General features: G+C 40.8%; 1 protein-coding gene across 6 annotated transcripts in view; it reads left to right on the top strand.

Annotated features, from left to right (window-relative positions):
• LOC130913996 (mitochondrial import receptor subunit TOM70-like) overlaps positions 1 to 23,777 on the top strand; it is a 119,082-nt gene that overhangs the window by 44,718 nt on the left and 50,587 nt on the right. For all 6 annotated transcript variants that reach the window (XM_057833016.1, XM_057833019.1, XM_057833018.1 and 3 more), the window contains 2 exons: positions 3,060 to 3,279; positions 15,884 to 16,018. In XM_057833016.1, coding sequence (XP_057688999.1) covers positions 3,060 to 3,279; positions 15,884 to 16,018 — 355 coding nt within the window. The remainder of the gene's footprint in view (positions 1 to 3,059; positions 3,280 to 15,883; positions 16,019 to 23,777) is intronic.

The raw sequence follows: 23,777 nt of genomic DNA on the forward strand, positions 1-23,777 counted from the left end.
TATTTTAATATTGCTGATTTTGGCTTACAGCTTAAGAAAACTCAAAAATCCTATCTCAAAATATTAGAATATCATGAAAAAGTATACAAGTAGGCTATTCAACTAATCACCTGAATCATCTAATTAACTCGAAACACCTGCGAGGGTTTCTTGAGCCTTAAAAACACTCAGCTTGGTTCAGTAAACTAAATCACAAGTATGGGGAAGACTGCTGATCTGACTGCTGTCCAGAGGACCATCATTGATAACCTCCATCAGGAGGGTAAGACACAAAAAGAAATTTCTCAAAGAGCAGGCTGTTCACAGAGTGCAGTTTCAAAGCATATCCACAAAAAGTCTGTTGGAAGGGAAAAATGTGGCCGGAAACGCTGCACAACCAAGAGAGATGACCGCAGCCTTAACAAAGTTGTGAAGAAGAGCCGCTTCCAGAATTTGGGGGAGCTTCAAAGACAGTGGGCTGAAGCTGGAGTCCAGGTATCAAAAGCCACAGTTCACAGACGTGTCCGGGAAATGGGCTACAATAGCCGTATTCCCATGGTCAAGCCACTTCTGAACTCAAGACAACGGAAGAAGCGTCTGACTTGGGCTATGGAGAAGAAGCACTGGACAGTTGCAGAGTGGTCCAAAGTCCTCTTTTCAGACGAAAGCAAGTTTTGCATTTCATTTGGAAGTCAAGGCGCCAGAGTCTGGAGAAAGGCTGGAGAGGAGCAAAATCCAAGTTGCTTGAAATCCAGTGTGAAGTTCCCACAGTCAGCAATGGTTTGGGGAGCCATGTCAGCTGCTGGTGTTGGTCCACTGTGTTTCATCAAGTCCAGAGTAAATGCAACTGTGTACCAAGAGATTTTAGAGCACTACATGCTTCCATCTGCTGAAAAGCTCTATGGAGATGAGGATTTCATTTTCCAGCATGATCTGGCACCTGCCCACAGTGCCAAAACCACCAGTAACTGGTGCACTGACCATGGCATCACTGTCCTTGATTGGCCTGCTAATTCCCCTGACCTGAACCCCATCGAGAATTTGTGGGGTATAGTTAAGAAGAAGATGAAAGACAGCATACCTACAAATACAAATGAGCTGAAGGCCGCTATCGAAGCATCCTGGGCATCAATAACACCTCAGCAATGCCACAGGCTGATTGCCTCCATGCCACGCCGGATTGATGCAGTAATCCGTGCAAAAGGATTCCCAACCAAGTACTGAGTGCATCAATGGACATTTTCAAATGTTTGATTTAGTTTTGCTGTTATAAAATTATTTTTTTACTTGGTCTGAGGAAGTATTCTAATTTTTTGATATAAGATTTTTGAGGTTTCTTAAGCTGTAAGCCAAATTCAGCAATATTAAAATAATAAAAGGCTTGAAATAGTTCAGTTGATGTGTAATGAATCCAGAATGTATGACATTTTTGTTTTTTTAATTGCATTACAGAAAGTAAAGAACTTTATCACAATATTCTAATTATCTGAGACAGTCCTGTATGCATCTTACAGTCTTGTTTAACTGTGAAAATTCGTTACAAAAGACAGGCTTTAGTTTACGCAACAACGCATGGCATCCCCGCAGGCTCGGGCTTGCAAATCAAATTAATTGATCGGGCCGGGTCGGGCTGCATTTTTCTAGACCCAAACTAAAATAAAAAGGACATACATATTCATACAGTCAATGGGACTAAACATACTATCATCCTGCTTCATGTGGTGATGCGCGATAAATTATTTCTTACAGTTTACGTACCAAATCTTATTTTATTGTCCTGACTGCAGGCTTTATTTCTTTTCATGGACATAAGTAAACTGGCATATTGACGCATTCACAAATCACACGATCTGTAAATTCGTTGCCAACAGACCCGTTGCGCTCTACTCGCCGAAGCGGTGTTGGATTTCGCGGTGAGGGTGGATTTTAATTCCTCATAACTCCGCATGATTATCGCGCATTCCTCCTCCGTGAAGTAAGGTGCCCGTGCCATCGTTACTAGTAGTCTTTGACTCTGGTCTCCGCCCCCTTTTATGTGAACGCGCAGTAACTCTGACTGGGTTGACACAGGTTCGACTAATCAACCTCATAATCAGCGTCGTAGCACCGATTGACCACAAACTGGACAACCAGGTTTTGTCAACTCCGGTTACCCGCTGGTAAAGGCTGGATTACTTCTGGGGATGTTGAACTCCGTTCGTAGTATAGGCCACTGTTTAGTGTGCGTGTGCTCAACTACATCCAAGTGAACTGGTGAGTCTGAATTTTTTCCATCCGTTGTTAGCGGATTAGCCACCATGCTAACTTACACTACCTTATGGGTTCATGCGATTTTTGTCTGTTGGTGCTTTATTATTGTATTTTGTTATGTTAGCATGCTAATGCTAACAAGTGAATACTATTGCATTTTCATGTCTTGGTGCTTTGTTATTGTGTATTTCAATGTTAGCATGATAATGCTAAAATGCTAATGCTAACATGCTAATGCTAATATGTGAATAGTATTGCTTTTTTGTAACTGGGTTGGTTGGTTCATGCAGGCCAGGTGGTCCTACCCTGCCTTGGGACCACTGCAACATACGGATGGCGAGCTAGAACTTGAGCCAGGAGCCTGACGATCCTTTTTCCTTGTCTTCAACACAAGACAGGGTCTCGTAGGAGGCTCTGCAGCCCGTTTTTCTCTCCCCACGACTCAAGTCAAGCACTTCAAATACCCATTCAACTTGTGATGATTCAAGCAGCGCTAATGGACACCCACCTTGTATCTCCATAAAACTGAAGGCATTCGTTCATGCTGTTTGTCACTTACGAACGTCGGGGTGGGGAAAGCAAAGTTTTTTTTCCCTCTCTCTCCGTTGATCAACTTTAAATTGTGTACACAGTCAGATTTCGGAAATATGTCTCTGTATCACATTTCTTTAATAAACTTTTCATTCAATCAAAAAAAAATTGTGATTATTCATTGCCGCTGCCATCCAGTAGCCGAACAGGATCTTCCTGATATGCCCACTATTTTGTCACCTCAGTGGTGCTCTTAACAACACGGCTCATACTTGTTACAAAAACATTTCTCCCAACAGTCACCACCTGAGTTCGGGCTACCTGAAAGCCAAGCACTATATGGATGAGGAGAACTACGATAAAATCATCAGCGAATGCACTAAGGAGGTGGACTCAGAGGGCCGCTACATGGCTGAGGCGCTGCTCCTGCGCGCCACCTTTCACCTGTTGACTCGCGACAACGAGGCCGCTGAGGGCGACTTGAACCGCATCATCAATATGCAGGAAGCCAACGTCAAGGTACACTTGCTAATAGCACCGGATCCCATGGATGGATGAATGGTTGTAATATCAGGAAACTTAAGGATGTTGGCATGTACAGGGTTGGGAGTGAGCTGGGTTGCCGTCAGCTTTCACTATCGATGCCCTGATTACCGTAAATTCGGCACTACAGAGCGCACCTAGAGCTTCACTATCCAAAATTTGAGAAAAAAAAATTGCACTAAGTTATAAGCCGCAGGTCTCCGTGTTTTAATATGAGGTTTTCTGTGTAGAAATACTGTTCACTGAAAGATTTCAATGACCAAAAATCTCTAATTCAAATTAAATCATGTCAAGTGGCATCCTTCTCCTTAATATGCTATGTTCTTGTCATTCATATGCAGCCAATTGGTGTCGTACTGTTTTTGTCCATACTGTTTTTTTTTTGTTTTTTTTTTATAGCCAGCCTGAAACCATGCAAGGCAAATTTTATTTATATAGCACAATTCAACACAAGGCAATTCAAAGTGCTTTACATCACATGAAGATCATAAAAATCACATTTACAGTGCCTGTGACACAAAAAAAGCATGTTTATTTCATAATACACGCGGTTATTTTATGCTCCTGAATAGGGATGTCCCGATCCAGATTTTTGCACTTCCGATCCGATACTGATACTGGCTGATACCAATACCGGCCAATCTGAGCACATATTAAAGTTATTTAGCCTCCTTAAGTAGTTGTCAGACTCATGTTGAAAACTGTTTTAGTACTCTTGATAACAACTACCCAGCTGAATTAGGCGAGTTTGAATAACACACAATGGTTGGTAACAAGAAGCTGACCTTTTTATTCAGTGATAAACACAAAACATTATAAATAACAAACAGAAATGGCATATTCAGTCAGTAAAACGTGCAAATAATATTGTAAACTGTCTCAAAAACGCAAAACACAGAAACAACCTCAGTGGAAAATAAACTGTTAACTCAGCATCAGTTCTCTGCTCTTGAACAACTGTACCAAGGCTTTTAAAAAATCAGTGCAAATAATACCATTTTAAACCAAAAATGGCTTCTGCTCTCCAATCTTCTCCACACTTTGTTGCTCCATCTCCATCTATTCTTCACAGTCCCTTCAGCTGTTTGCCCTGGATGCAGTCCCAGCATGATGGGGAGATTTTTTTTTTGGACAAAGACAAGCATTTCAAGATGCTCAGGTGACAGCTGACATTTTTACCGGTTAACTTTAAATTAGCATTGCAGTCATAATGTAGGAGATGCCACGGAGGTAAATTGGGAGATGGTAATGCCTGTGTGCTGAAGGTGTGCCGTAAAATGCGGACCGGATTTTAGGGAAACCAAAGCAAAAAACTGGAATGGATTATGTAAATCGGTGCGCTGGGAAACCCGGACTGGAATTCACAAAAAAAACTGGATCAGGGGTCTGGATCGGAATATTTCCGTGTCGGCCGACCCGATACCGATGCGCATTTTTTTGCGCATATCGGCAGTCCATCCGAGCCAAATAACGGATCGAGACAACCCTAGTCCTGAATGAAATGGACCGCTTGGATGTGTGTGGAAGCGATCGCTATATTTATTTAGTTTTTTGAACCCCGCGCCACGAAAATGAGTGACTTCCGGCAACAGTCTCAAGTTGAGAAAGAGGGCGCTGTGACGTGTACGGTAGAAGGAGTCCTCTTCACTATACAGCCGTACTGTTGTATGAGAAGGACTAAGGATTCGGCTGATTTTGCGGATTAATACGTTTATTTTTCGCATCACGCCAGCCAAACGGCTGCAGAAAACTCTTGGTGTACGAGGGAGAAACGTGTGCGCCTTTTTGGGGTTTCAAAAGGTTCCCATTCATCGGTGGATATTGGCCAAAACAAGCCCTACTACTGTTGGACCATGGGACTTACAAGGAAGTGAGTAAAGATCGTTTTCTGTATTATGTCAAATACTGGGATCATTTTAATATGTAGGTGGCTTGCATTTTATCGGTTAGGCTATAGGCTACTCGGATTACTGCCCTCTTTATGTGCCCGGTGTTCTGTCAAATTTTCTGACCGATCAGAAATTGCAACTTTGTGTTAAAAATAGCCGCGAATACAAAGTAAACACTACAAACTTTCTTTAAATAAAGGACTACTTATGTTTGATCATTGCTAGGCATGTAAAAAGCTCTCCTCATGCACATTAGCTGCACGTTAGCCGCACAACAACTGCAGCCGCCCTCCTCCGGGGAACGAGCTTTAAATTGCTCTCCGCCGGGCGGTTGGCCGATCAGCGTTGACAATCGACATGCCAGTCGTCATGTCAAATGTTCCGGGCTAGTTATGTGTGATTTTCCACTTTGAAGACTTTGAAACATCACTCGGTTCGGGTTAGCATGTCGGCTAGCTGTCACGCCTGCCATTGTTTACATTCTCCGAAGCCGGGGAAGGGAAATGACAGAAGCACGATTTAGGTGTCATAAAATATCGTTCGGGAGGTGCGACAGTAAAGATGAAGTCGACAGTTTTGACCATTATGGAGTAATTTTGCCGTGTCGTCCTGAATAAGTGCATTTTTATTATTTCATATTCCATTTAGCACAAGACTGTTATTTGTCATGACCATGCCATTTATTTAGCAATTGGGGAAAAATACTTGGATAAAAAGAATATCCTGTAAAAATATTGAAGTAAAGAGACAGAAACAATGACATTTTGCAGCTCTCTTCGTCGAGTTTTCCTCGTTGTGAATAATTCCCCCTCAACGGGCTGACTGGTCCTTCTCAAGCCATTTATTTAGCTATTGGGGAAAAATAATTGGATAAAAAGAATATCCTGTAAAAATATTGAAGTAGAGTGACTGAAGCAATGACATTTTGCGGCTCTTCGTCGCGTTTTCCTCGTTCTGAATAATTGCCCCTCAATGGGCTTAATAGTAAAACCCATGAGCCCTTTCTCCCGCTGACGTCATCCACCTGTTGTGGACGTTAGAGCCCTATAATGGTAGGCGTGGCTAACCGGCAGATTAAAAGACTAATTTCTTGTCATCTGCGCTTTGCCAAATTGTTGTATATAGTCAAATCGTCTCAAAATACGATTCAAATTAACATAATAATCCTATTTAAGACTTTTTTTCTCGTGTCGTATGCACTTTAAATCAATAGAATGTAAAAACAAAGACAATTAAAATTATAAAAATTATACATAAAAATCGCATTTAATCACAAATAGAATAAAAATAAAACAAAAACTACTACTATTTTTCGGACTACGAGTCACACCTGTGTATAAGTCGCACCAGCCATAAAATGCCCAATGAAGAGGAAAAAAATGTATAATTCGACCCGGAGTACAAGTCGCATTTTTGTAGGAAATTTACTCGATAAAATCCAACACAAAGAACAGATATGTCATCTTGAAAGGCAATTTAGTATAAAAATACAATAGAGAACAACATGCTGAATAAATGAACAGTGTACAGTGCATAAACAACGAAATGCGAATATACTGTCCTCACCAGGAAGCTACGGCTCGGTCCTGGCTATACAGCGAACTCCCAAATGACGATGCTGGACGTCCGTATAATTTGCTGAATCAATGTGGTGCTCGATACCAAATAGGTTTGCGTCAACGTAAATAAATGATAATTAGGTGCTCTTACAGCAACCGTTAGCATGCGTTCGCTAGCACTAGCACATCGTTCAAACAACCACACCACTGGCTCTAAGTGTGCGGGTGGAAAACACAACAACAACAACAGAAAAGATGATACACACAGGCGTTGCCTCTGTAGAGATATTTTAAAAGCATAAATGATGAACGTAGGTTCGCAGCAGTGTTTCTCTCTCGCTAACTCGCCCACTCACTCAAAGCTACGTAGCTGTCAGTCTTCTTCTGGCGTGTGAGCGCTCTTCTTCACGTGAACAAGTGCGAGTGCGCCCCCACGTGGGCGTGAAAGTGCCACAAACTAAAAACATGCATTTCAATATAAAATAGTCAATAATAAAATTGAACACACATTGCCAAAGGCAGAACGCGAACGCGGCCATAGCTATTAAGAGTTATTCAGATAACTATAGCATAAAAAACTTACATGTGACATGTGAAATGATATCATAATGTGTTAATAATTTCACACATAAGTCGCTCCTGAGTATAAGTTGCACCCCCAGCCAAAATATGAAAAAAAACAAAAAAACTTATAGTCCGAAGAATACGGTACTAATAATTTAAATCAGTAATGGAGATAAGCACAAGAGGAATAGAAAGCAAGTAGATGGAAATATGTAGACAGTTATGGATATGCAGTGCTAAACAAAGCATTTTTAGCCCTGATTTAAAGGAGCTAACAGTTTGAGCATACTTCAGACCTTCAGGTAACTTTTTCCAGAGGTAAGAAGCATAATAACTAAATGCTTTCTCACTCTGCTTGGTTCTTGTTCTTGGAACATGCAGGAGACCGGTTCCAGACGACCTTAGAGTGTAACGATTTCAAAACCGGTGTAATGTGGTCCATTTTCCTTGTATTTGTGAGCATTCTATACTAGCTGCAGCTTCCTGACTGATTTTTTAAATTTCTTTTATCAAGACCGATAAATATACCGTTGCAATAGTCCAATCTGCTACAAAAGCACTTTTAAAAAAAACAACAACAAAAAAAACGGTTGCTACAAATATGAAGAAGACAAACTTTACCTTAACTCATTTGATTATAGCCATCAGTTGTCTGAAAGTGCGTATGACACCAAAAAGCATGTTTATTTCATACTTCACGTGGTGTTTTATGATTATGAATGAAATGGACTGCTAGGATGTGTGTGAAAGCGATCGAATATGTTCAATTTTTGAATCCCGCGCCATGAAAATGAGTTACTTCCGGCTCCAGTCTCGGGTTTAGGACGAATGCGAATGTGACGTCACTCGGGTCAGCATCTCACAATACAGCATTGCTTTACAGCATGCAGATGGACTGTGGATTCAGCTGATTTTGCAGTTTTTTTTATTTTTCGCATCACGCCAGCCAAATGGCTGCAGGCTTTTGTAACTACACCAGGGAGAGGTGTGTGAGCCTTTTTGGGTTTCAGAAAGTTCCCATACACCCCGAGATCAGCCAAAACAAATGTGCGACAACTGTGGGACCATTGGACTTACGAAGAAGTGAGTAAACATCGTGTTTTGTATTATGTCAAATACTGGGATCATGGCACACGTTTTAATACGGAGGTGGCTTGCATTTTGTGGCTGACATGCTCCTTGTCAACCGAGAATGGCACTCGGCCGACGACTGGTGGCTTGTCGCACCTCCCCCCGCCGGGAGAGCGCTACACTCGGCTTATTGCCCTCTTCGTGCGCCCTGTGTTTTGTCAAAATTTCCACCCGATCAGAAACTTTGTATGAATACAGCGATTACAAAGTAAACACTACAAACTTTCTTTAAATAAACTAATTACTTACGTTTGATCATGGATGGACATGTAGAAAGTTCTCCTCACAAACATCCTGCCATGTTAGCTGCACAACAACTGCTCTCTCACTGTTTACGTCTTCACCGTGTAGTTAAGCATTATTTTACGCCATATTCGTGTTGACAATATTGCAGCGACGCACTCCTCCGACATCGGCCGGTTTGTCCGGCAGAAATTGTCCAGCTGCTTCCCCGGCAAACATGCTCTCCTGCCCGCAGCAGGGGACAAGCTTTAACTTGCTCGCTGCCGGGCAGGTTGCCGATCGGCGAAGACAATCGACAACTCCGCCGCCGTGTAATATGATGCCGGGTAGTTTTGAGTGATTTTTTTTGCTTCGAAAGCCGAGAATAGACTTTGAAACATCACTCGGTTCGTGTTAGCATGTCGGCTAGCTGTCACGCCTCCTGGTTTGTATACGCTGTCCTAAGTCGGGGCAGGGAAATGACAAAAGCCGGACTACTTCCGGTGGCATAAAATATCGTTCGGGAGGTGCAACAGTAAAGGTGAAGTCGACAGTTTTGACCATGAATAATTTTGCCATGTCGTACTGAATAAATGCATTTTTAATATTTCATATTCCGTTTAGCACAAGACTGTTATTTGTCATGTCCATACCATTTATTTAGCCATTGGGGAAAAAATACTTGGATAAAAAGAATATCCTGTATAAATATTGAGGTAGAGAGACAGAAACAATGACGTTTCGCGACTCTCTTCGTCGCATTTTCCTCTTACTGAATAATTCCTCTTCTATGGGCTGAATTCTAAATCAGATGAAACCATGACCCCGCCGACGTCATTCTCTTGTTGTGGAAGCTAGAGCCCTTTAATGGTAGGCGTGGCTAAACGGCGGATTAAAAGACTTAATTCCTCGTCATTTGCGCTTTGCCAAGTTGTTGTATACAGTCGAATCGTCTCAAAATGATTCTAATTCACATAATAATGCTATTTAAAATTACTCCTGTTGTAGGCACTTTAAAATCTCCATACTAACTCGGAGTTAAAGGCTGTAAGTGCTAGCGCTACCATGGCAGCTTCGTTGTAACATAATGTGGATGTCCTTTCTTTTTAAATCTCTCAAACTACTCATGGCTAGCTTTAACTTGTTCTTCTGTCGTGGTAGAAATCATTAGTCTTCTTTAGCAATAAAATCCCGATAGTGCCTCACGAACACAGCAAGCAACTCGCTAGCATAGCAACTTCGTCAAAGCAAAATGTGGCTGTTTATTCATAACAAAAAAATGCTTGGCCTCAAAATTTTCTTCTGTATTATCATAAAACATCTTGTCAGCCTTTACTGGTGATTAGCTCGCCTTCTCACAAATGATGCCGTGGCAATGCTAGCACGATAATGGCAATCCATGATAAACGCGGACTGCTACACTTTATTCAAGAGTGTTGTTATATAGTAGCACACTTCTCCTAGTAGGCAGAGACACTAAATCTACCCAAAGCCAGAGGCGTAGCGTCCCATTAGGCATACGCAGGCAATTGCCTAGGGCCCCCAGTCAGGAGAGGCCCCCAGAGGATCAACAGATTTGGCACACAAAGATTTAGCACACTCAGCTTCACCACACTGTCGTAGCGACAAGTATTGGGAGTGATTCAATGCTATGGAATCATTTGGCAGATAACTAACAATTCTCTTATCAGTTCCAATGAGCATACATGTTTAACCCTTTAACACCTAAGCCTATTTTGGCCGAATTTGCATGAATTTGATGTTGCCTTTATATTTCAAAGAAACAATTGTTTACAATGGCCAAATTTGTGTCTTTTTTCAAGACACCTTGAACTTCATGTCTAAACTGTTGTTTTCTTCACTGACCAATTATAATCCACATTTTGGACCCAAAAAGACAAAAAAAATCCCAAAATCTTTTTTCAACATTTGTAATGTTGACGTCCCATTGACAACCAAACGTGCTCGACCAAACGTTTTGAAGTTTGATAATATTTATTCAACTTGTTAGGATAAACATTCAATAGAAAAACATAAGATTGAATTGTTTTATGTTTGACAATTCAACACAAACAGCAGGTATGGTAATAGGCGTTTTTGGCCTTTACACATACTATGGTCAAAACAGGTTATGTATTGTGCAAAATAGTGAGAAAAAAATGTATATATATCATTTAACACAAAAAGGGTTTGGAAGACATCTCTTTGTGAAGTTAGGTGTTGTACCCATCACCTCATCAAAAGTATATATGCAATCAAGCTTCTCGAACACACATCTACATTAAAATTGAAGATTATAGTGAAGAAAAAAAATATATAACATTGAAAAAAGGTTTTTCAAAAATATTGACAAGTAGTTCAATCCAAATTTTTCAGGCATGCCACCCAATAAAGTTTTTTTTTTTTTTTTTTTTGCGCACTCAATAAAGCTTCTTGAACAGGTCACGGAGCTGCGTCACACACCTCACACAGCCTACTCTTTCGCCGTTTGCGCACTGCTGTCACTTCTACTCACCGAGACGCCGACTCATCCAAAGAAAACAACGACAAATACGGCTCATCTTCTTCCTTGAGTTAATGAAATAATGCATTAGCTCGTGCTAAATGTAGTTTTAGATTCATTCTGCACATTTCAAAGTCGCTCGCAACCCGCCGTTGCTTGCTTCGCATGCCTCCCTTTCAATAGTTGGCGCCTCGCTCGAAAATTTATTAAAAATGATCACATTCGGTTCGTCCTTCTTGACATCACGACTCTTGGGATAAGTAGTCTTTTGTGCTGCTTTCGGTTTTGAAAAAGGACAAGAAATGTTGGAGATGGATACATGGTCCATGCAGCATTTTAATGCATATTTATGAGTACAATAAAAGTATAAAACTCAAATGACATTATCTCCCGTTTTTCTTGGCCGATTGACTTCAAATAAAAACTGGCTTGGACATCAACTTCCGCACTTTCAAACGAGACCAACCAGCGGCACGTGAGTATTGTATTTACAGCGTAACAAAGCTTCACGGACGATATGCGTAAATGCGTCGCTGACGACTCGTTCAGTGTTCAAGGATTAAGCAAGCCCAAATAGTTTAGCACTGCATGTACATGCTAGGAGTGATTCATTAAAAACATAAAGAAAAGTCCTTGCGATTGTATTATATGTTGGTTTTCACAGGCCACCTCATTATTCATGTGACTACTTAAAGAAATGGTGATTTTTCCGAGAAAGTCTATTAATGGGTCTATCGTATTCCTCGTTGAATACTAAATAAGAAAAATATAACATATATGCATCTAAAATAATCCTAAACGATTTTATTAGCAATTTTAATGCTCCTTTTAGCAAGGTTCCATGGGTATGCGGTATGCCACTGCGTACGTTCCCATAGCAACTAGTCCTGTTATTGTACTACGTCACAAGCGCTGCATATTCTGAGAACGAGAATAGGCGTAAGGTGCGCATTACGAGCAGAGGACGGCCACCCCACCTGGTAGAGGATTAATTTGTGCATCCATGAACGAATGTAAGTATTTCCTCTTCATGCCATAAAGTTCTTATGATAAGTTAGAGCCGTTATCAGCGCAACCGTTTTGTGTTTTTCCTGTTACGTCGGCTGGTTGATCCCACTCATTCTCGCTGCGTAGAGGAGAGCGTTCTTTATATTATACTCGCATTGCACATTTGCTTTAAGAGGGAAGGTGTTAGTTTAGCATCTTAAAATGATGTTGTACATCCATATGAGTGTAAAGTGCTTAGTTTTCGCCACTGTTATGGCCAAGATGACCTCACGCAGCGCGCACTCAACCACTACCACCTTCGTGTTCATTTTACTGCGCAAATATGTACGTACAGTGCTGCTCAAAAGTTTGTGAACCCCCTCAACATTTTGGAATTTTCTATTATTTCAACCTGATTTCCTAATTTAATCAGAACTGTTATTTTTTATATGAAATAACAGGTATAGCTTAATCAATTCAGTAGTTTTTTTTTGTTTTTTTCCAAAATTGTCCAAAATTGAACTGTTTGGTCACAACCAAAACCGCCATGTCTGGCGAAAAGTCAACACTGCATACCACCAAAAGAACCTTCTCCCAACAGTGAAGCATGGAGGTGGGAATGTCAAGATCTGGGCTTGCTTTTCATCCTCAGGACCTGGACAACTCCACATAGTCCAGGGAATCATGAATTCTGAGGGATATTGTCAAATCCTAGAACATAACCTGACGCCATCTGTTTTGAAGTTAAAGCTTGGCAGAAGGTGGATCATGCAACATGATAATGATCCAAAGCATTCCAGCAATACAACCAAGGAATGGCTGAAAAAGAAGAAGATTCGTGTTCTGGACTGGCCCAATCAAAGTCCTCACCTATATTCCATTGAAATGCTGTGGCGGGACCTGAAGCGAGCAGTTCATGCCAGACGCCCATCAAACCTCTCTCAACTGACTGCGTTCTGCAAGGAAGAATGGGCAAAAATCCCCCAAAGTAGATGTGAGAGGCTGATTAGTCACTACAGAAACCGTTTGGTTGAGGTAATCTCTGCAAAAGGAGGCGCAATATCCTATTAACTGAAGGGGTTCACATACTTTTGCACACATGATATCTGAGTTTTTCTTAAATCAACCACTTTTGTTAAATAAAGAATGACAATATAACTATTTCTTTTGTTTCAGTCCATTATTTGGAATGTCAGTATTGTGGATTTGGGTATAACTTAACATTTAATAAGGTTATTTTAGTTTTTTTTACAAAAAATCTGACCATCGCTGTGGGGTTCACAAACTTTCGAGCAGCACTGTATGTGTGTCATGTGACTCAGAGTGAGAGTGGGCGGCGATCGGGCCTTTTTTTAATTGGCAAAATCAAGAGAAGTTATCCGTCTGGGAATCGAAAAAAAGAAAAACTTTATATATACATTTTCATCTGGGAATTTTTTCAGAAAGTGTCAGTCTCCCTCAGGGCAGCTGTGGTTACAATAGAACGCTTACATCCACTGAGTGTGGAGTGAATGAATAATGCAATTGGGGGGGGGGGGGCACTTTGAGTGTCCTAAAAAGCGCTCTATGAGAGCGAGGCGTTATTAGACTTTTATTAAATATGCTATTGCTCCAGATCGATCGGGTCCGATCACGTCATTTTCAAAGTATCGGAATCGGCAAAAAAATATCGGCCATGCCTTTTTTTAATATATATATATATATATATTTTAATTAGATCGTTTTCTAATTGTATTTAAAGTTACAGACAAAATATGCTACACTCATACAGAGTCTTTAGATAAGGCTTAACGTAGGGTTATCATAAATATCCTGATGGCGGTGGTAAGTAATGAATTGATAAATGTGTCATGTTTCAATATTTAAAAGCTATTAATATTTGAGTTGCATGCCCCTTTCACTCATTGTCATACTCAATCTGTTGTGACGCCGTTTTACCTACATAGAGAGCCAAAGGCAGTGCTAAATGAGTAGAGTGAATTTTGGCAGCCTTTCATACCGTCCTTCATTTGACTATAACCTTACAAATCCTCTCCCTCTAAGTAGGATTGTCATGGGAAGCAATGTGGTAATAGATTTTGTCTAAACACTAGGGCTGTCAAAATTATCGCGTTAACGCGCGGTAATTAATTTTTTAGATTAATCACGTTAAAATATTTGACGCAATTAACGCACATGTCCCGCTCAGACAGTATTCTGCCTTTTGGTAAGTTTTACAGCAAGGCTTTTTGTGCTGCAGCACAACAGCGAACTCTTGTGGTCGCTTTGCGACATGGTATATTTTTTTCTTGCCAGTTCATATGGCTGCACGACGTCTCGGGCTGAAGCCTACGTTGTAATGTTGTGCTTATATGATCCTTGGACAAGATTTGACTGTAAGTATGGTTGTTGTAAAGAATGTACATATTATGTTAGTAACCGAAATGTTCTGTTTTTTGTATGAGATGTTTTTTGTTTATGTTTAGTGAACCTGGATAGCGTGCTAAGCTAACGTTGTTGCTAATGCAATGCTTGTGTACTTTTTTTTTTTTTTTGTAGTTTTATGACGGTCTAAAGAGGACAATGGTTTGAGGCTATTTTATTAATAAATCAGATGAAAAAGGAAGAAGTCTGATTATTAAGGCATCGTTCACTAGCTGTCTAGCTTTGGAAAAAGTAGACGCTTCGGAGTGAGGACAGCATAGACAGATTTAAATGACAGTAGAGTGAAATGCCCACTACAGTCCTTATGTACCGTATGTTGAATGTACAGTGGGGAGAACAAGTATTTGATATGCTGCCAATGGATTAAGTGTATCAAATACTTGTTCTCCCCACTTTATATATCGATCTTGTGTCTTATTTTTCCATTCCAACAATTTATTTTACAGAATATATACAATTTACAGAAAAATATGGCATATTTTATAGATGGTTTGAATTGCGATTAGTTGCGATTAAATACGATTAATTAATTTTTAAGTTGTAATTAACTCGTTTAAAAATTTTAATCGTTTGACAGCCCTACTACACACCTTAATTTTTTTCTCAACGCAGAGATGATATATGCATTGTCAGCACGACTCACAGTCATGGTTTTACTTCCCATCATGGTTCCACTTTCCCATCATGCCTTGGGGCATGCTGCAGTATAATTTACTGAAAGCTCAACAAATACACTAGATGTCAGTATTTAGTCACAATACACAAAGTCCCAAGTCTTTCTATCCGTGGAGCCCTCTCACAGAAAGAATGATAATAATGTAAATGCCATCTTGAGGATTTATTGCCATAATAAACAAATACAGTACTTATGTACTGTATGTTGAATGTATATATTCGTCCGAGTTTTATTCATTTTTTTCTTAATGCATTGCCAAAATGTATATGATCGGGAAAAATTATCGGGAATGATTGGAATTGAATCGGGAGCCAAAAAAAGCAATCGGATCGGGAAATATCGGGATCGTCAGATACCCAAACTAAAACGATCGGGATCGGATCGGGAGCAAAAAAACATGATCGGAACAACCCTAGCTCCAAGTCCAACTGTCCCCCTTACTTGCACATGCTCAAAGGGCCCCATGTTGCCTGGGGCCCCCGGGGACCCTTGCTACGCCTCTGCCCAAAGCCCCAACATCTAAGCATGGTGGCCTGCCAGCCTTATAAAGCACTGGGTCAAATCCTATTTGAAATGCTTCCTCATACACCTGCTGATTAATTTTCTTGTCCATGGTTGCCCGCAGCTGCGTGCCAACGCTCTCATCAAGCGTGGGATCCTGTACAGACAGGATATCCGACACTTGGCTGCCAAAAAGCACTTCAACATCGCAGCAGAGATCGACGCATGCAATCCCGATGTGTACCATCACAGCGGGCAGGTAGGAGTTACCATAGGGTGTCCATATTTTGATTTCCAAAAAAGAGGACACTCGGCCCGGCCTTGAAATACTTGAATTTTACTCGAAGATCACTCAAAGATGCCTATATCGCTTTATTGTATTTAAAGTGTGCCATAAAAAATACTGTATATGGCAGAAAACACAGACAAGGCTGAAAAAAAGCAGTTTCTGCTCTTGCACTCCTCTTTAAAAGAAACTGCTGTATTTTAAGCCAAAACAACTGTTGTTTGATAGAGCAATATGTCTATATGCTGCCATAGCAGATTCATGGCGCGAACTATTTTTAATTTGCCCGTTTTACCCTGGAAACCCCCGTTTAGACGTCGCGCAACCGTTTTTGTTTCAACCCAGCCATGACAACAAGGAAAGTATATTATTCAAAATGTCTGTCATTTTTAGCTTTGAATCATTCATTCATGTCTAATATTTTATTTACTCGCATATTTTAAACCTTTAAAGAAATTACAACACAGTGAAAAAAATGACGTCTGTATAAAAGTCAGGGATATCGACATCATAACTTTCGCTAAATTGTATTTTTTGTTTTTGTTTCGCATTTTCCCCGATATGTTAGATGATAAATAATCGATACAAATAAAGAACAATTGAGGGGGAAAAAAAGGTTTAAAAGGGTAAATATATGAAAATGAAAATCTCGATGTCTGCGATTTCTGCATCAAGACCCTTGTTATATTACCGTGTTTCACCCATAAGATCCAGCTGTGGCCATTCACAGCTGTGTCTTGACACTTAGTGATGTATGCGACATGGAGTTTTTGGATCGAAACAAGGTAAGTACACGATTATATCGCATTAAAGTCATAGGGTCTGTAATTCTGCTCTGGCGTGCTCTCACGTTCAGATAGGGTTTTGCTGTTTTAAAAAAAAAAAAAAGCCCTCCTGTCCAAAGTTTTTCTTCCTTTCCAATGATGCATCACACATGCATATCGGACAATTTTGAAATTTGGCCAAATTGGGGGTCTTGGAGAGAAACTTCAAGTCACCTGAGTCTTTTCCGCCTTAGTATATACAGTTGTGGTCAAAGGTTTACACACACTTGTGAAGAACATAATGTCATGGCTCTCTTGAGTTTCCAGTTATTTCTACAACTCTGATTTTTCTCCGATAGAGTGATTGGAACAGATACTACTTCTCACAAAAAACATTCATGAAGTTTGGTTCTTTTATGACTTTATTATGGGTTAACAGAAAAAGTGATCAAATCTGCTGGGTCAAAAATATACATACATGGATGTGAAAAAAAGAATCATTGACTTGAACAAGTCAGGAAAGTCACTTGGAGCCATTGCAAAGCAGCTGCAGGTCCCAAGAGCAACAGTGCAAACAGTTGTTTGTAAGTATAAAGTGCATGGCACTGTTTTGTCACTCCCACGATCAGGAAGAAAACGTGAGCTGTCACATGCTGCTGAGAGAAAATTGGTCAGGAGGGTGAAGATTCAACCGAGAATCACCAAAAAGCAGATCTGCCAAGAATTAGAAGCTGCTGGAACACAGGTGTCAATGTCCACAGTCAAGCGTGTTTTGCATCTCCATGGACTGAGAGGCTGCCGTGCAAGAAGGAAGCCCTTGCTCTAAAAGCCGCACCTTAAGGCTCGACTGAAGTTTGCTGCTGATCACATAAACAAAGATAAGACCTTCTGGAGGAAAGTTCTGTGGTCAGACGAAACAAAAATCGAGCTGTTTGGCCACAATGCCCAGCAATATGTTTGGAGGAGAAAAGGTGAGGCCTTTAACCCCAAGTACACCATGCCTACCGTCAAGCACGGTGGTGGTAGTATTATGCTGTGGGGCTGTTTTGCTTCCAATGGAACTGGTGCTTTACAGAGAGTAAATGGGCTAATGAAGAAGGAGGATTACTTTCAAATTCTTCAAGATAACCTAACGTCATCAGCCCGAAGATTGGGTCTTGGGCGCAGTTGGGTGTTCCAACAGGACACTGACCCCAAACACACATCAAAAGTGGTAATGGAATGGCTAAATCAGGCTAGAATGAAGGTTTTCGAATGGCCTTCCCAAAATCCCATTGAGAACTTGTGGACAATGCTGAAGAAACAAGTCCATGTCAGAAAGCCATCAAATTTAAGTGAACTGCACCAATTCTGTCAAGAGGAGTGGTCAAAGATTCAACCAGAAGCTTGTGGATGGCTACCAAAAGCGCCTAATTGAAGTGAAAATGGCCAAGGGACATGTTACCAAATATTAGCGCTGCTGTATGTATATTTTTGACCCAGCAGATTCGATCACTTTTTTCTGTTCACCCATAATAAAGTCATAAAAGAACCAAACGTTTTTTGTGACAAAGAAATATCTGTTCCAATCACTCTATCAGGGAAAAATCAGAGTTGTAGAAATAACTGGAAACTCAAGAGAGCCATGACATTATGTTCTTCACAAGTGTATGTAAACTTTTGACCACAACTGTATTGCCACATAGTATATATTATATACAGTGGGGCAAATAAGTATTTAGTCAACCACTAATTGTGCAAGTTCTCCTATTTGAAAAGGTTAGAGAGGCCTGTAATTGTCAACATGGGTAAACCTCAACCATGAGAGACAGAATGTGGAAAAAAAAAAACAATGTCACATTGTTGGATTTTTAAAGAATTTATTTCCTAATTGGAGTGGAAAATAAGTATTCGGTCACCTACAAACAAGCAAGATTTCTGGCTGTCAAATAGGTCTAACTTCTTCTAACGAGGCTCCACTCGTTTCCTGTATTAATGGCACCTGTTTTAACTCATAAATAAAAAAATAAAAAAAAATACACTCACCGGCCACTTTATTAGGTACACCTGTCCAACTGCTCGTTAACACTTAATTTCTAATCAGCCCATCACATGGCAGCAACTCAGTGCAGTGCAGTGCATTTAGGCATGTAGACATGGTTTAAGACAATCTCCTGCAGTTCAAACCAAGCACCAGTATAGGGAAGAACGGTGATTTGAGTGACTTTGAACGTGGCATGGTTGTTGGCGCCAGAAGGGCTGGTCTGAGTATTTCAGAAACTGCTGATCTACTGGGATTTTCACGCACAACCATCTCTAGGGTTTACTGAGAATGGTCCGAAAAAGAAAAAATATCCTGTGAGCGGCAGTTCTGTGGGCGGAAATGCCTTGTTGATGCCAGAGGTCAGAGGAGAATAGCCAGACTGGTTCGAGCTGATAGAAAGGCAACAGTGACTCAAATAAACACTGTTTAAATTCGAAAACAGGTTGACAATTTATTTTGACAATTTATTCGTCGACAAAGGTAAAAACAAGGCAAAAACAGACGACAGAGGGACAATTCTGGATCCAAAACAAGGCTACATGTTTCCGAGCTGAAGAAATCTGTCTTATCTCAGTGTCCAGTCTTTTTAAAGGGGATGTTGCGGCAAAGGGGGTGTGAGACATCAATAGAACCATTATGCGCCAAGATAACAAATATTGATAAAGTTAACAAAAAAATCAATCACATTAATGAGCAATTATCGAAAATAGATCGAAAATGACAAACATTACCGAAAGTGTTACGGAAACAGCCGAATGGGGCGGCGACGTCACGACAAGTGATTGAAAGTCGAGGCGGAGCTAGGTGCCATTGTTTTTTTAACGACGAGAGAGTAGCGTTGGGGTTTGTTTGACCAAAACATCACAACAATGGTTCAAAACTGCTGTGCTATGTGGTGTACAAATAGTTATTTATCGGAATATAGTATCCATGAGTTCCTGAACGCGAAAAAAAAGCTGGACTACACAGAAAATGGGTAAAGTTCGTCCGTGCAAAGAGGGCTAATTTTCTAGACACAGCCTCCGGCACACTTTTCTGTGGTGCACATTTTCCAACTGAAAGCTTCTCGAACTATGGACAAGAGAAATCGGGTTTTGCTAAAAGATTGCTGCTCAAAGGAGATGCGGTGCCGACCATACAGGCACAGCCGCCTAAATGTCCCCAGATATCAAGAGAGAGACGATGACTGCTAAATGAGGCTAAAGCTAAGCAAAGGAGGGAGCAGGCAAGCTCGAAATGGCCAGAGTGAGTACTCTTTTATAATAATAATAAATAAACAAATGTCACGCATTGGATACAGGACTCGACACATGTAAAAATTATCGTTCGTAAAATATATAGAACAAATCCTCTGATCCCGTTCATATGTGTGTCTGTTGGCAGAGCGAAAAGCTATGATAGCGCAATAAATGATAATTATTCTATGCATTCCTTTATTTTGCAGTCACGGTGTATCAGCTTCACAAAAAGAAATGCTAAACAAATCATTGGTGTTTCCCACACGATCTGCTGCCGATGTTTCATCAGTGTCATTGCTCCCCTCAATGACCGTTTCATTACGCTGCATTGGCGTTCGTTTGGGCTCAAATTGGTCACCTATAACACCGATTAAAGTTTTGTAACTCTCCTCGTCACCATTAGATGAACATTCGTTACATCCTTCTACGTCGGATTCGTCGCTGAAACTAGAAACGAAATTGTCTGCCATCATCGCCGCCATTCAGTATTAAAGCACTGAGCCTTTTTCTTGTTGAAGAAACACCCCTCACTGTCAATTCTGAATTCTTTTTTATTGACAACGAGGGGTGTTTCTTCATGAGGGAACCTGGAATATGTGCAGGACTAACACAATACATCAGCATAAACAGCTCAAAACACCCCTAATTCTCCCCACACTAGAAGGAATTATATTGATGCAGACAGGCGCTGCCCCTCTAGTGGACGGTGGCACTCTCTTCACTTGTCACTCGTGACGTCACGCACACAATCTGCCAGATCTCGGGCGCCGGTCGTTTTAGCTTGACAATCGAGCCAAATTTCTCTCATTTTCTTGTGTGTAATTACACGAAGTGGCATGATATGAATATAAAAGGCATGCGTTTATGGATAAATGATGGAATATCAAAATTTTCCCAGGGCACTACATCCCCTTTAAAGTCTTTGCTGACGCGGGTCATGTCGAAGGTGTGTCTGAAGGTGGGTCTGGGCGTTGCTTTTTGGTCTTCCCCTTGTTGGCCGGTTTGAGGCGGCTTAGGTTCGTGCGCGGATTGGGACGCCCGCTATCACTTTGCTGTCCGGGCTGGTTGTACTTGTTTTAGGACAAAGCGCTTTGTCCTTGGAGTTTGCTGGGAGAGCAGATTGCCAGAGTTGGTGCGTCACTCTTGTGATAAGACGGCATTGTGTATCTCTTCTATTTCTTCTCATTAAACTATGGTGTTCTATTTATTTTATATTAGTAGCGTAGTCCTACGGTAAATATGAAAATGATACTATTTCCTGATTAATTATATTACGTGTGTTAGAGTAATGCAAACAGTTAGATGGTGCCAACCTGTACCATATGTATGTGTTAGACTATATATGTGTTAGACTAATGCAGACAATTATATGGTGTGTACGATGATGATATCGTTTCTCCTTCAACACCCGTTACAACCAAGGTAGGCAGAAGAGCATCTCTGAACGCACAGTACGTCGAACTTTGAGGCAGATGGGCTACAGCAGCAGAAGACCACGCCGGGTGCCACTCCTTTCAGCTAAGAACAGGAAACTGAGGCTACAATTTGCACAAGCTCATCGAAATTGGACAATAGAAGATTGGAAAAACGTTGCCTGGTCTGATGAGTCTCGATTTCTGCTGCGATATTCGGATGGTAGGGTCAGAATTTGGTGTCAACAACATGAAAGCATGGATCCATCCTTTCTTGTATCAACGGTTCAGGTGTAATGATGTGTGGAATATTTTCTTGGCACTCTTTGGGCCCCTTGGTACCAATTGAGCATCATTGGAACACCACAGCCTACCTGAGTATTGTTGCTGACCATGTCCATCCCTTTATGACCACAATGTACCCAACTTCTGATGGCTACTTTCAGCAGGATAATGCGCCATGTCATAAAGCTGGAATCATTTCAGACCAGTTTCTTGAACATGACAATGTGATCACTGTACTCATATGGCCTCCACAGTCACCAGATCTCAATCCAATAGAGCATCTTTGGGATGTGGTGGAACGGGAGATTCGCATCATGGATGTGCAGCCGACAAAACTGCACCAACTGTGTGATGTCAATATGGACCAAACTCTGAGGAATGCTTCCAGCACCTTGTTGAATCTATGCCACGAAGAATTGAGGCAGTTCTGAAGGCAAAAGGGGGTCCAGCCCGTTGCTAGCATGGTGTACCTAATAAAGTGGCCGGTGAGTGTAATACATGTACCGTATTGGCCCGAATATAAGATGACCCTGATTATAAGACGACCCCCTCTTTTTCAAGACTCAAGTTTGAAAAAATACTTTTTGAACCCTAAATTATTTTTTATACAGAAAAAATAAAACGGTACATTCTAAACAAATTATTATAACAATATATTTGAGAGAAAAAGCATGTTATTTTGCTTCATTCAACTCTTAATATCTGAACATTTAAATATGTAAACTTAAGTGGAATCACATTTGTAAATGAATGACTTCGGGTTTTTGAAATGTAAATAAACAAATCTATTGTTATGAAACAACAAAATTGCAATAACTGCACTAACCATCAAAGTGAAATATAACTGTAATGGTAGTCTTGAAACAAATCTGAATAAGGAAAAACATAGCAATAAAGTAATGCCAACTGGTTAAACTTGAGATATCTGAGATGTCATGACAGAAAATCACTTCAATGATATCTGGCGCCATCTAGCGTCGTGAATGGGTAAAATGTCTAGACCGCTGAGATCATGACAGAACATCGCTTTATTGATATCTGGCGCCATCTAGCATCGTGAATGGATATAACGTCTAGACCGAGATTATAAAACGACCCAGCTTCTTCAATCTGATTTCAATGCAAAAAAAACACCGTTTTATGTTCGGGCCAATACGGTATATATATGGTGGAAAACACTCAGGTGACTTGAAGTTCTGCTCTGAGACCCCCAATTAAGCCAACTTTCAAAATTGTCCGATTTGCATGTGTGATACATCATTGGAAAGCTTAAAATCTCCATTGGCAGTGTATCAAATACTTGTTCTCCCCACTGTATAAGCCAATATAGACCAGACACATGATCGACATTAAGAGATAAACTTGAAAGGGTTTATGGAGCACTATAAACTAAGCTTGAGAACGATAAACCGATATGACCGGATATCCGGTTTTACAGGTGAGAGATACAGCTGTATCGATTGTAAAGTTACCATTCGACAGTAATTTGCCATTAAATATTCAACGAACCGATAGTAGAGCTATAATTTGGCTATCGCGAGCACAAGAATCGGCTTCTAATGCCTAATTCAATGCATTGCTTAATGGAATGATAATTTAGCTTTTACTTCACTTGCTGCGCTAGTGTCAGTCACCACACAGCGCGCTTAGATTGAGACCGCACGCAAGCTATAATACGGACAAGCACAACTCATGGTATGGTTGCCTCTACTTCCCATGCATTTCGGCAGAACCGCTACTAGTCGCCGTCATTGCCCGATCGTCACGGGCGTGTCACAACGCGAGAGCTAACAAAACCACTGTAACGCACGCAGCGTAGCGTTTTCTTCACAGCCCAAAACGAAAACGAAACCGGTAGTGGCAACGAAGCAACATGCTAAAACAATGGGCAGTTTGAGCACTGACGCCAGCGACGTGCAGCGATTGATTTTCAACGCACCCAGGAAATACAAAAGTCGGACTTTGAAGTGAGGAAGGCAGCCAGATCTGTTCCCATGAGACAGAGCTAGT

The sequence above is a fragment of the Corythoichthys intestinalis genome, chromosome 3 (genome assembly GCF_030265065.1).
Source record: "Corythoichthys intestinalis isolate RoL2023-P3 chromosome 3, ASM3026506v1, whole genome shotgun sequence".
Classification (NCBI taxonomy): Eukaryota; Metazoa; Chordata; class Actinopteri; order Syngnathiformes; family Syngnathidae; genus Corythoichthys; species Corythoichthys intestinalis.